At 36.9% G+C, this 13,210-nt stretch overlaps 1 protein-coding gene across 2 annotated transcripts in view; it reads left to right on the top strand.

Moving 5' to 3' along the window:
• The window catches only part of LOC122057801 (ABC transporter G family member 28-like), a 49,045-nt gene extending 37,602 nt beyond the window's left edge, over positions 1-11,443 (top strand). Inside the window, exons 10-14 of one of the 2 annotated variants that reach the window (XM_042620073.1) lie at positions 1,924-2,418; positions 4,759-4,907; positions 5,182-5,471; positions 5,580-5,716; positions 11,038-11,443. In XM_042620073.1, the coding sequence (XP_042476007.1) occupies positions 1,924-2,418; positions 4,759-4,907; positions 5,182-5,471; positions 5,580-5,716; positions 11,038-11,194 (1,228 nt within the window). In that variant the 3' untranslated portion in view covers positions 11,195-11,443. Of the gene's footprint in view, positions 1-1,923; positions 2,419-4,758; positions 4,908-5,181; positions 5,472-5,579; positions 5,717-11,037 lie in introns of those variants that run through there. The other variant, XM_042620074.1, reaches the window with a different exon arrangement.
• Positions 11,444-13,210: the final 1,767 nt, after the last annotated feature.

Below are 13,210 nucleotides of genomic sequence, written 5' to 3'. Positions count from 1 at the left end.
TTGGCAAGTTGGCCTCTTATTTTTTTTCTTTTCTTTTATTTTTATTTTATTTTTTCCCTGTGGGGTATATACCATGGTTTTCAAGGTGTTACCTAGGCACCATCCTGGACATCTGAAATGAGCAGTTGCCTTGAGGATCTGGGCACCCAGGAAAGGAACAGAGAGAAAAAAAAAAAGGAGGTAGAAGAAGAAGAGGAAGAAGAGGAGGGAGAAAAAGATCAGGAGGAGGAGGAGGTGGTATTTAACTATTTATTGATGGTTGCAGTGCTAGGAGTCAACTTTGTGGCTTCAAATTTCAAGCCAACTCTATTTGTCTCATCGAATAACAAGCCCGCATTTGGTCCCTCTCAATTTTTCGTGTTGGAGATTTTCTTTATGTCAGTGCCCTTTTCTTTACCTAACTCCTATACTGTTGTGTCCTAAAATTTACACTAGTGCCCCTTATTTCGAAACATGGTGGCCTTGGAGCCATGACAACTATGGCATATGCAATAACTTAATCTACATGATTTTTTTTGAATTTATTTTTTTAGGCTTTGTGAAACAATGCTTTTTATATAGACTATTGTGATGGTGAACAATTAGAAACTTTGATTCCATGGCATATTTGTTGCAATTTTCCTTGTGTCTTGGATCTCCCTAGTTAATCGGGAATGTTTGATTGCAAGCCATGACCAAAATCATAAGTTGGTGAGAAAAGTGGACATTTGATATTACATATCTGTCTGTGTGATCATCCAGTCATGCATGCCCCTAGAACTGGTCACTGGAAGCACATTGTCTGATTCTCAAGTATCTGAAGTCATGGATTACTTTCAAGAAAAATAGTCACTTGAAAATAGCGGCATACACTGATGCAGATTGGGTAGTTAGTCACATACAGGAGATCTACGTCTGGATACTAATCTTTGTTGGTGGGAGGTAACTTAGATGAGCAAGAAACAATCCATTGCTGCCAGATCAAGTATTGAGGCAGTATTGAGAGCCATGGCTCATGGAGTTTGCGAATTTCCATGGCTGAAAAGTTGATCCAGGAGTTGAGTCTTGAGGCTGATAAACTCATGAGACTGCACTGTGTCAACAAAGCAGCTATCAGTATAGCTCACAATCCAGTTTGGCATGACTGCACTAAACATATGGAAGTTGACCGTCACTTTGTCAAGGAAAAACTCCACTCTAAATGCCTATGCATACCATTTGTAAGAACTAGAGAACAACAAGCAGATGTCTTGACCAAAGGACATATTTCCACAAGCTTTCATAATTTGTTAGACAAGGTAACATGTGTGATATCTATGCTCCAGCTTGAGGGAGAGTTTTGGACTAGCTAATGATAATTTGGGCATAGATATGAAAAATGTATTTGGGGACAAGAATATCACCTATGAGGGCATAGTTGTAAATTAGACTTGTAATTGTACTGTTTTTTAATAAAATTAATAGCATATAGAGGAGAGGATAGCTGTAGATCACTCTCTTCTCTCCTCACTTTTGGAGTAAGAAGAATCTTAACCTTGTGAGAATGAGCCAACTGAATCTCACCTGTCCTTGAAACAAGAATACTGTGGCTCGCATCCTCCTCTCCTTCCTCTCCATTTCTGGTTCTCTTCTTCCCTCTTCCTGATCTTTGCTGTGCATCTAGTCACAGCATTTGAACGCCCTTGTGTAAAATATTACACTGGTACCCTTTATGTCAAAACATGGTGCCCACCTTGGACGCATGCCAACTATGGCATATGCAATGACTAAATCAAAATGGTTTATTTTGATTTTTTTTTTCTGAGAAACAATTTAAGCAAATAAAAATGAGGTTCCATGGCATATTTTTAATGTCGGATGTTTAGTTGTTTACTCTTTCCTCTCTCTTTTTTTTTTTGGTGTATTGATTTTTTTTCTCCATTTTGCGGAAATTTTCTAATGCAGTTATGCATTGTTCAAGATGTTTGATGATTTGATACTTCTAGCAAAAGGTGGCCTCACTGTTTATCACGGACCAGTGAAGAAAGTGGAAGAATACTTTGCAGGACTTGGGATCCATGTTCCGGACCGAGTAAATCCTCCAGACCACTTCATTGACATTTTGGAGGGCATTGTAAAATTGAACACAAGTTCAGGTGTAAGTTATAACCAGCTTCCTATCAGATGGATGCTTCACAATGGATACCCAATACCCCCAGATATGCAGAAGAATTTGGATGGGATTGAAATGTCCTCAACGTCTGCAATTCCAACCAATGTAATTGATCCTGCTGCTACTGGAGCTCAAGCACAATCCTTTGCTGGAGATTTATGGCAAGACGTAAAGTGTATTGTCGAGGTTAAGAAGGATCACATCCAGCACAATTTCTTGAAGTCCAAGGATCTATCCAATCGAGTAACTCCTGGTGTATTCCGGCAATACCGATACTTTCTTGGGAGGTAAATAATCTTATGGTCTTGGTAAATTTAATGATCTTCTTCACTATTGCACATTTCTGATATAAGATAGAATTTTAAAGTGGCAATAGCTTTCAGAAATTTCCTTGCATCATTTTTGTGTCCAAAACATTAATAATGCCCATATTGGTTTCTAATGCTAAGCACTGATGTGACTGGGAGGAGTCCTGGTGTTATCAATAACTTCCTCTTGAAGTTCTACCAAGAATAATTTTCCTTCCTCTTGGAGTCTTACCGAAAAATAACTTCCTGTTGGAAATTGTTGTAGAAGCATTCGTTTGGTGGATGAAGTGACAGTGTCATGAAATTAATGTCTCTAGAACACTTGGGAAGAGGAGGGGAAAACCTAGAAGCAAAGTGGTAGAGCTGCAGTATCCCAGCCTAGATCTTTAGTGAGGGTAATTTTTTAGCCCAGTTTGGGGCCTTTATGCTGGGTTCTGACATACGATGGCCTATCCCAAACCTGGCCTGTCGAAATATATATGGCCCTGGTTGACCCAATATTACACTGATTTTATACAAGGGCCATACATTTGTGTATGATATAACATATTAGCAACAATATACATGTTTCTCTCTCTTTACCCCCCAAAAAAAAAAGTTCTCTCTGGGAGCCAGGTCAAGTACAGAAAGATCTCTTGGTAAAGTGGAAGCTGGTTTGATGTTCCCCTGGATTGTGTTAGGAAAGGCAATATGAAGGAAGAAATGAGATTTTTGTGGCAACATGGATTTGGAAATTTCTGACATGGTAATGGTCCCATGGGGCTCAATAGTAAAGGCTGACATAGATCCTCTTGCAAAGTTTGATAGAGAAACTGATGGGTTTCTAGAAGCGTAAGGTTCAGAAATCCAATAAAACCAGAATCTCTGTGACAGGTTTAGAAACCAGATAAGAAATTGCATAACAGAGAATCGAAGGATCAGATTCAGCTAAAAATCTGGTCTAAGGCTTGAACTGGATGGGAGAATATAATATCAGAAATCTGGCTTGATTGAATGGTCAGATTCTTAGGATTCAAAGATTCCTACTTAAGGAAGGAATTCTGAAATTTGGGATCGATGGTGATTTCAGTAGTCTCAGAATATGCTCACAGTAAACCAAGAATATCAGAATTAATAACAGGGTTAAATCTGAAATCAAAGATTGAAAACAGAACTTGAAAGTCGGTTTGACTGAAATCAAACTGAACTTAGGAAAACCAGAAAATAGTCAAAAGATAGAATTTTGAAACCGTAGGGAGGTTCAGAACAGGAACCAATTTCTCTGTGTCAACCGGATTTTGAAATCTGTGGTCAGAGTTGAAGTTTCAGAAAATTCCTTGTTGGACTAAGCACTTAAGAAATCAGAAAAAAGAACTAGATTTTCAGTAATATGTGCATAAAAGAGGGAGATGCAGTGATACCCTTGGTAAGATGCTAAGGTAGGCTGGTGGGATTCTAGTCAAATTCCCGGTGGGAAGCATGGATCATATCTCTTCTTCTTTTCTTATTATTCTTGAAGAGTCAAGTGAGTATCCAACAAGTTATTTTCACTTACTCAAATTCGTGTTCCTTTATGGCTGGTTACATAAACATATATAGACTCTCAAAATATGATTCCAAACATGACTAGAAATAGCCTAAACTAACTAGTAATCAAACTAGCAACTTCATTGACCAATAAAAGAATTAAAACATCTCCAAGACTAACTAAAAGGTTTCTAGCTGTGTTTGGAGTTCCTAAACCAACTAGAACTTAACAATTGACATAATGAAAGGAAATTAACTCATAACAGGACTGGGCTTATATTTTTTCAATCCAGCCTGAACTAGGAGACACATAAAAATTATCAAGATAGGAAAAGAAACTGAGACAGAACTCTACATAAATAGTACTCCATAGTTGATTAGGAATAGGATTCACAGTGAGACTATTTAGGGGCCTGTTTGGGCTGGCCTTGTACTGCATCACTGAATTGAGTTGAGTTCAAAGAAGTGGCCAAATCTACACAGCTAATAATATGTGAGAATTTCTGTGTCTCTGTCCACCTTCTACGTCCAACCCAGGGCATTGGAAGAATTGCCTTCCACCACAACCTCACAAAGTCCTCTAGATCAAGGAAGACCCAGTCCGAAGCATAGAAAGCAGTGACTCTTCTGGACCTGTGCCAACTAAGTTCAGGAGTCTTTTGCTGTTTTTGGCACATGGTAGGCTTATTTGGGACAACAAATATGGGCTGTTCCTCTTGGCTAATCAATTCCTCAAACATCTTTAACTGAATGACTTTGTAACATTTTTTATTTTTTATTTTTCCTGATGAGCAACCCTGTAATACTTTTTAGGGTTGGTAAGCAACGGCTGCGAGAGGCTAGAATACAAGCAGTTGATTATCTGATCTTATTACTTGCTGGAGCCTGTTTAGGAACACTTGCTAAAGTGAGTGATGAAACCTTTGGAGCACTTGGTTACACATACACTGTTATTGCAGTTTGTAAGTTGAAACTACTCTCCAAGTTCCTGAGAATCATTTCCTTTTGAATTTTGCATGCTCTGTTGAAGCCATGGGCTTACAAGATTAAACTTTGTTTGGAAATCTGATTTATTTTTGTTTCTTTCACAGATCTGAAATTTATCCCAATATCAATAAAAATTGAATCTGCATTTTCTTATTAATAGCCCCTAACTTTATGTAGAATGCTTGTAATAAGATTTTCCTTAATTGTGCTAATACTCATTTTCTTTCAATCTTACTTGCTGAGCTACAGCTCTCCTATGCAAGATTGCAGCTTTGAGATCATTTTCTCTGGACAAGTTGCACTACTGGAGAGAGAGTAGTGCTGGAATAAGCAGTCTGGCTTATTTTCTTTCAAAAGATACAATTGACCATTTCAATACGCTCATCAAGCCTCTGGTTTATCTCTCCATGTTCTATTTCTTCAACAACCCCAGATCTTCCTTCATAGATAATTATATTGTTTTGGTCTGCCTTTGCTATTGTGTGACTGGTATAGCCTATATATTTGCTATATTCCTTCAACCAGGTCCTGCCCAACTGGTATGTATTGGATAACTAGTTTACTTCTACTCTTTTTTCTTGGAAGAAAATTTACTTGTCAACCGAATGTACATATCCATTTACAAGAGATTTGGTTTTTTTTTGCAGTGGTCAGTGCTTCTGCCTGTTGTTTTGACTCTCATTGCAACTCAGCAGAATAGTGATGGTGTAGTTGTGCAAACTCTAGCCAAATTATGTTACACAAAGTGGGCTTTGGAAGCATTTGTGATTGCAAATGCTGAAAGGTTTGACCTGACTAGCCTTTCACCTCATTGAATAATTTTTTGATGTTTCCATATGCTTGTTAATGACAGTGAAGAGTGGGAAGGAATCTCTGTTGTTAGCAAATTGGAATCCCAGTCACACAAGGAGTTTCTTAGAAAAATCATAGGTTATTCAGGACTTTAAAAGTAGGAATCTTTGTCAAACAAAGTTTCCTGGTCCAGGAAGGTTTATATTGAAGAATCCTAGTCCTATGAGGGCTATGGAATCCTTATCCAAATAGGGCTCAAAATGAAATCCTAATAGAAGTTAGGAATCCAATTCGAGTATGATGATGATCTGAAATTGGACTATTATTAGAAAATAAGAATTCAACACACGTATAATGCTGGTATAAAATTGAATTTAAAATCATAGCAGGAATTCAGTAATTGATCTCATGCTTTAGCTAGAAATTCTAACCTGGATATAAGAAGGAAATCAGAAGTTGAATCTTTGACAAAATCTCAGATATTTCTGAAAAACAGAATTAAGAATTTGACTCTGATTTGTACAATGGCTACTGCAAACCCATTAAGCTACTGCTGGAATATCAGAACTTGAAGGTTGGAACAAACTGGTGGTAGTAGCTGTAGAAGAAGAAGAAGAAGAATAGTTGGGGAGTTGGGAACCCAACTGAATTAGACTAAGGAATCAACATTAGCTTGTATAGAGCTCCATGTCCACCAACATGAACCCATGTGGCACTCAGAAGTTAGAACAAAGTTGAAGACGTAAAAATACTTATTCCTATTTAATACCTGTATTATCTGTACTATTAAGTGAAGTGACCTTCCTACTTTCAAGGAACGATGTGAAGCCTGATCTATGTTTTTAATCTTCCTATGATGGCTGTGTGTACATAGTTACTGGGGGCAACCCAGTGCACGAGACTCCCACTACTGCAGGGTTTGGGAGGGGCAAATGTACGCAGCCTTACCCCCTGCTTTGCAGGAGAGTCTGTTTCTAAGGTTTGAACCTATGATCAACATGTTGCAATAGTGCAACTTAAGCCATGTGTACATAGTTACTCATTAACAGAAATCAGTCGAAAGTTGGAATTTTAAACACCTTTATCTCTTTCTCTCATCCTGGTGGGTTGGGGGGTTGACGGAATGAACTCTAAGTTCAGAATTACACACCTATGATGGGATCTCAAGAAAACCTTAAAACAGAATTTAGGTCAATGATAGGGTCAACATTTTCTGATGAAGGTAAGATTTTGACCAAGGATCACAAACTATTAGAATAGATATTATCCCCAGAATACAACAATGTTGTAATGGTTGGATTGAGCACGACAATCAACTACACAAATCTGAAGCTTTAAAACCCCCAGAATTAAGAGAACTTTTATTACTGAGGGATTATTTCAGAATTAGCAACTACAAGGGTGGCACTCAGATATCAGCAACTTTTATGGAGACCAAACTCTGTTCAAACTACCCTACTGGAAGGGTGATAATCCAAATATCAGAACAATCTAAGGGCTAGATTCCCTTAGATGTTAGGAACAGACTTCAGCAAAAACACCTTAAAACAGGGGTGCCAGCCACTTAGCCCAGTCAAAAATTGTTTTAAAAATTTGAATGTAATAACAAGTCAAGGTTTATGTCCAGCAGGTATGTAAGGATTGAATTTCTTAGAAAAACTTAAGAAGTGAAGAACATCGGCTGTACTTACTTGATATTGTAGGGAAGAAAAAAAGGGAAGGCAAAGAGGATAAGATCTCCCACCTAATCACCCTTAGAATCTCCCCCATGTTGCTGCTGTCTCTCATAGTAGCTCTGTTTCTCACAGCACCATTGAAGTAAATCTTTCTTTCATTCATCAGATTCGTTGGATGCTTGATATTCTACATAACACAAGTAGGAAACATACTGATGTAGGGGGTTCCTAGGTGACTAGGTTTCCTACAAGATTAACTAACTAGGTAGGGTTAACTCAAGGGACTTGGGTAAACAGGACAAAAGAAACTCAGCAAACAAGATTTAACATGCAACATAGAATGAGACTAATAGACAAAGTAGCAAAAAGCAATAATAATCTAGGAAGAAAAACACATAAACTCACTCAAGCTTCAAGGGGAAACATGGGGTAGGGAACATGACAGCAAACAAAATTAGGTTATAGCACTAGTTTATTAAGCATCAAAAGTAGATAGAAACCCCAATAAGAATAAGATCAGTTATACTAGTAATAAGAAGACCAGCAATACTTAAGGCAAACAATGTGGTAAATAAAAAGATTAAGCAATGGCTAAAAGGGGGGGTGGGTTTTAATGGAACTAACAGAGTAAATAATGAGGGGATAATGGAGGGAATGGGAGGGTTTATTCTATACTTATCTGCTGCCCAAGTCTGAGAGTAAAGAAGACAGCCCAGACTTGAAGATGGTGCCCAGCAGTAATCCGTTCATTGAAAGGAGATCAGCAGCAGCCCAGGTGATGATCTATCCACGTAGTATGGTCTTCAATTATTGCAAACAGAGGCTGCAATAGTGCAGCAGTAGTAACAGAGAATAACAGCAGCAGCAGAGAACATCCAACAGTAGTAGACAGTAAACAGCAGCAGCAGCAGAGAACATTCAACAGCAGTGGACAGTAAACAGTAGCAGTAAAATGGAATTGGAAGAGAGAGAGGGAGGCAAGAGAAGAGAGCAGAGAGAACCGAGAGAATAAATAGAGAAAAGGCGAGAAAGAGAGTGAGAAAGACGAGATTGAAAGAGAGAGAGAATCGTGAGAGGGATGGGGGGTTTTCTCCTTCGCTGTTTTTCAATTCACATTCATTAATTAGAACCATGGCCAATGGCCTTACATAAATAAGAGATTAATTACTAAAAAGAAAAGATTATTCTAGGAATGCTATTTCATAAATAAAGAAACTTTCTAAAAAGAAATCAAAAGGATAATCACTTAGTTTCCTAATTAACTTAAAGACTCAAATAAACAAAATCCTAGAAAATAAAACTACTAAACTATCAGATTTGATGGGGGCTACACAATCTTGGCAAATTTTGGAAGGAGAGGACTCGATCTAGCGCTGGGAAGGCTGGATCGAGCCTTCCTTTATTCTTCTTCTTTCTTCTTCTTCCTTCTTCTAATCCTCCAACCACAAAGAAGGTTGGGTCTTCTTTTTCCTTCGCCTCTACGTCTTGATGTCCCCATCACATACTGGGCTAGGGAATAAGTCTTTTAAGTCAAACGAAACAACTTAAAAAAATAACTAAACATAGTCCATGGTTTAGGCTGGAAACCAGACCTGCTAATGGGATTTAAAAGGCCCATGTTGGGATGGACTTAAAGAAGCCCAACTTCCTTCTTTAAGTTGTTGGCCACGAAGCTGCTTGGTTTTCTTCTTTCTTCGGGAGTAAGTTAAAAACTCCCCTGCATCACTTCCCTACTCCACGGTTGTAAGTTTTTAAAATCCAACTCCCCCCCCCCCCACCCCGCCCCCACCATATTAGTAACTCCCTCCATTTCCTTGTCCACTTAACTGCCCCTTCCTTCGCTTACTCATTATGTAATCCTCTCTCTCTCTCTTTCTCTCCCCCCTTTGTGTTTTGCCAGCATCACTTTGATGATGATGATATTCATACTCAGATACACTCTTTTGAGAATGGTCCAGCAGTGTGCACCTGGAAAATGACAGAAAGGATACAGCTAAGACTTCCCAAGACCTAGACAGAAATTGATTCTACTGACTTTCCTATTAGCTTGTGATTTCATTGGTGAGAAACAATAGGATACCTATGCAGGGGGCATGCATGCATGTGCGTGTGGATACACGTGCTTGAAAACACTAAGGCTGTGTTTGGTAGCCAGGAGAAGAAAAGAAAACAAAAGAAAAGAAAAAAGAATCTAGAAAAGAGAAGAAAAGAAAAAGAGAAAGAATAGAAAAGAAATGAAATGGTAAGAAAATAGAAGTATGCATGTTTGGCTACCATTAGAAGAAAAGGAAAGAAAAGTTTTTGTGTTTCTTGTTCTTTTTTATGTTTTTTGGCAAGATTTTTTTTTTTTTTTTGGGGCTAGCAAATGAAAACTTCATTCTCAAGGTGAATTTTGAAATTCGAAAAAGAATCTTCTCTTGGTTCAGGACATGCCAAGCACAGTGAGAATTTCTTAAATCAAGAAAAAAGTACAATTCTTTTCTTCTCTTGGCTATCAAAAACTTCTATGTTTGGTAGCCAAGAGAAGAAAAGAAATGAAATGGTGAGAAAATAAAAAAAGTACGTATGTTTGGTTACCATTAGAAAAGAAGAAAATAAAAGTTTTTGTATTTTCTCATGTTTTCTTGTGTTTTTGCCAAGATTTTTTTTTTTGGAGCAAAAGAAAATTTCACAATTCCCAAGGGGAATTTTGAAATTCAAAAACTGAATATTCTCTTGAATCAAGGCATGCCAAGCACAAAGAGAAATTTTTAAACCAAGAAAAAAGTACAACTTCTTCTATTAAGGCTATGTTTGGTAGCCAAGAGAAGAAAAGAAAAGAAAAGAGAAGAAAAGAAATGAAATGATGATAAAATAAAAAGTTAATGTATGTTGGTAACCAAGAGAAGAAAAGAAAAGAAAAGTAAAAAATTCAAAAAATTTTGAATTTTAGGAGAGAGATAGACACATAGGAAATCATTGTGTATTCATTCATTTTTTCTAATGTTTTCTTGTGTTTTTGGCAAGATTTTTTATTGGGGAGAAAAAGAAAATTTCACAATTCCCAAGAGGAATTTTGAATTTCAAAAGCTGAATCTTCTATTGGGTGACATACCAAGTGCAAAGAGAAATTCTGAACCCAAGGAAAAAAGTACAAAAAGTGTATTTTTTTTTTTTTTTTCTTCTCTTGGCTGCCAAACACAGCCTAAGGGAACAAAAGAGAAGCTTGAAGTGAAGATTGTGTTATAGCAACAACAGCCCCAGAAACAGAGCAAAACCCATTGAATTTCTCAGTAGGGGGTATTGTGTTCAGGAAAATTGTGAATAGCTCTTGTAAGTTGATCGTGGAGTGTTTATTACTTTGGGAAAATCAGAGCACTCTTAAGATCTTTTGTTGTCACATGCCTTTTTCTACTGCTGCAGTCTGTCGTAAAATCTGTTGCAACGCGTAAAAATGCTTGTAGTTGGGACAAATAATGGAGGTTTGGTATACACAAAATTACAAAATGTCACTGGGGAAAACAACTGAGGAAGTCTTTGCTTACTAGTGATTACATTAGGAAAGTAGGCTTTGTGTAATATTAGAGTAGTTTGTAATGTTCGCTAAACATAAACAATTTATTCACCATTTGTTCTACACTTTTTTTTTTACTTCCAGGTACTCTGGAGTTTGGTTGATTACTCGTTGCGGTTCACTTATGACTAATGGTTACGATCTCAATGATTGGGCTCTTTGCCTAATCATCCTCATCATCACTGGTATAATTAGTCGAGTAGTAGCATTCTTTTGTTTGATTTCTTTCAAAAAGAAATGAGTCTAGATAATATTTCTTTCGCTGATCCTTTTGTGTACAAGAGGCAAATTCATTTTTGGAAGTTGTAAAATAGTAACTTTCCCGTCATGCCCCAGTCTTCTTGGAAATCCTAATCAAGTAGCACAGCTGGCTATACGCAGATAATTTTGTACAGCACATGTCGAAACAAAACCACATTGTACTCTAGAATTGATGGCTATGACCATTGAAATGATTAAGATGGCCATTCCAATTGAGTAGTTGGAGTTATTTCTTGTGCTTTCTATGCATGGGTGTCTGCTTAGCGCTGTGGTTTGGAGGGGATTGGTAAGCAGTGACATTCTAGTAGTTTCTGTAATGCCTTTGTGTGTGTGTGTGTGTGTGGACATGGCAAATCCCGGGAAATTCAGAAAAAGGATAGATAAACATAAAAGGAAAAAAAGTATAGAATAGGAAACAGAAATGTGGCCATGCTAAAGAAAAAAAAAAAAGAAGAATAAAAGTTGGTCAATGTTGAAGCATGTGCTATTGAACGGGAAAGAGGATTGGGGGGGAGAGGGGGTTTGAAGTTACCAAATGTAAAAATGAAGGAAAAAAAATATTGTTGTAACTAAAGATATGACCCTTTTTTATTTTTATTTATTTTTTATTTTTTTATTTTTTAGTGTAATACACTTCTTTCAATAAAGATAAATATTGTCATTTGGCATTTACTCAAAAAGTGCGCAAGACAGTAAAAGTTGAGAATATATAATAGTAATTCACTTATAAATTGCTTTGTAACTTTTTCTTTTTTTTATCCAAGAACTTTTGGCAATGGGACAAGAACAATCAAAAGAAGGTTAGAACGTCTTACTTCACAACTTCTGTTACAAAAAGATGCACGTAAAAATAAAATAGAGTAAAAAAAAAAAAAAAGTTATCATGAGATTATGGTAAACATCGATGATGGATTTTTATTTTTATTATATTATTTATTTTTTTCTTTTCATGAAACATAGTAGAATAGGTTCAGTTTGACAGGTTGTTATTGAAGGAAATTCTGTACATACCGAGTAGAGTTCACCAGTTCAACAGCAAAGATATCACTAACTCAAATGTTTTGTGTCTTCTCCAACCTGCTAACTCTTTCTTTAAAATTTTAATGAAACTAGATTAAGTAGGGTTAGTATGAATTTTCTTTGTAGAAAATCAATAGTGGAGTAGAGTTCATTCATCCATTTAGGGTCATTATTATTCTACCTTCTTACTATATGAAGTAGCTAATGCCTTCTTCGATTTTCGAAACTCATACTAAGACACCCAAATCTATGATAAGATAACATGAACGGTTCATTACCAAAAAAAAAAAAAAAACTGTCTGATTGGACTCCCTTTTCCTGATAAAATTCCCTTGCTTCTTCATTGGTATACAAATTCCCTAATTTAGGGCTCGTTTAGTCGGGTAATAACTCAATTAGCTCCTATGAATGTCGCTTTGCGCTTTGCACTACCTCTTTCAATGAAAACTTGAGGTGTGCCGTGGAAGTCTGGATCCTTGATAATCACGAAAAAAAAAAAAAGAAAATAATAATAATCATTGCAATACAATGTTTTACTTTTTTGGATGAATAATGAATGCACTAAGCAAAAATAAAAGGAATACAACCAACAAGAAGGAAGACAAAAAGGGTGGGGGAAGAGAATAGAGGAAGGGAGACCCCCCAGGGCATAACAATGAACATGTTCTTTGGGGAATCGTGCATCAGGCAAAACCTACAAGAAGAGGCAACTAGCTTAGAGGTAAAATCAAAAGAGATGACATTCCAAATCGAATAAAAAAAGCTACAGTTGGAAGTCTGTCTACGAAAATTACGTTCCATTTAGATATGACTAATAGTGATGTAAATACAAGGTTCTCAGCAATGTAACCAATAGATCTACCGTTTAAGTCACATCTATCCATATCTATTCCCTGGAGAGCAGGAGAGGAGAACTTTTCCAGATAGAGGAGAAAGGGCAATCAAAGAGGAGATGATTAGAATCTTCAATAACATT

The sequence above is a fragment of the Macadamia integrifolia genome, chromosome 12, assembly GCF_013358625.1.
Source record: "Macadamia integrifolia cultivar HAES 741 chromosome 12, SCU_Mint_v3, whole genome shotgun sequence".
Classification (NCBI taxonomy): domain Eukaryota; kingdom Viridiplantae; phylum Streptophyta; class Magnoliopsida; order Proteales; family Proteaceae; genus Macadamia; species Macadamia integrifolia.
This window is presented reverse-complemented; position numbering and strand designations above follow the sequence as displayed.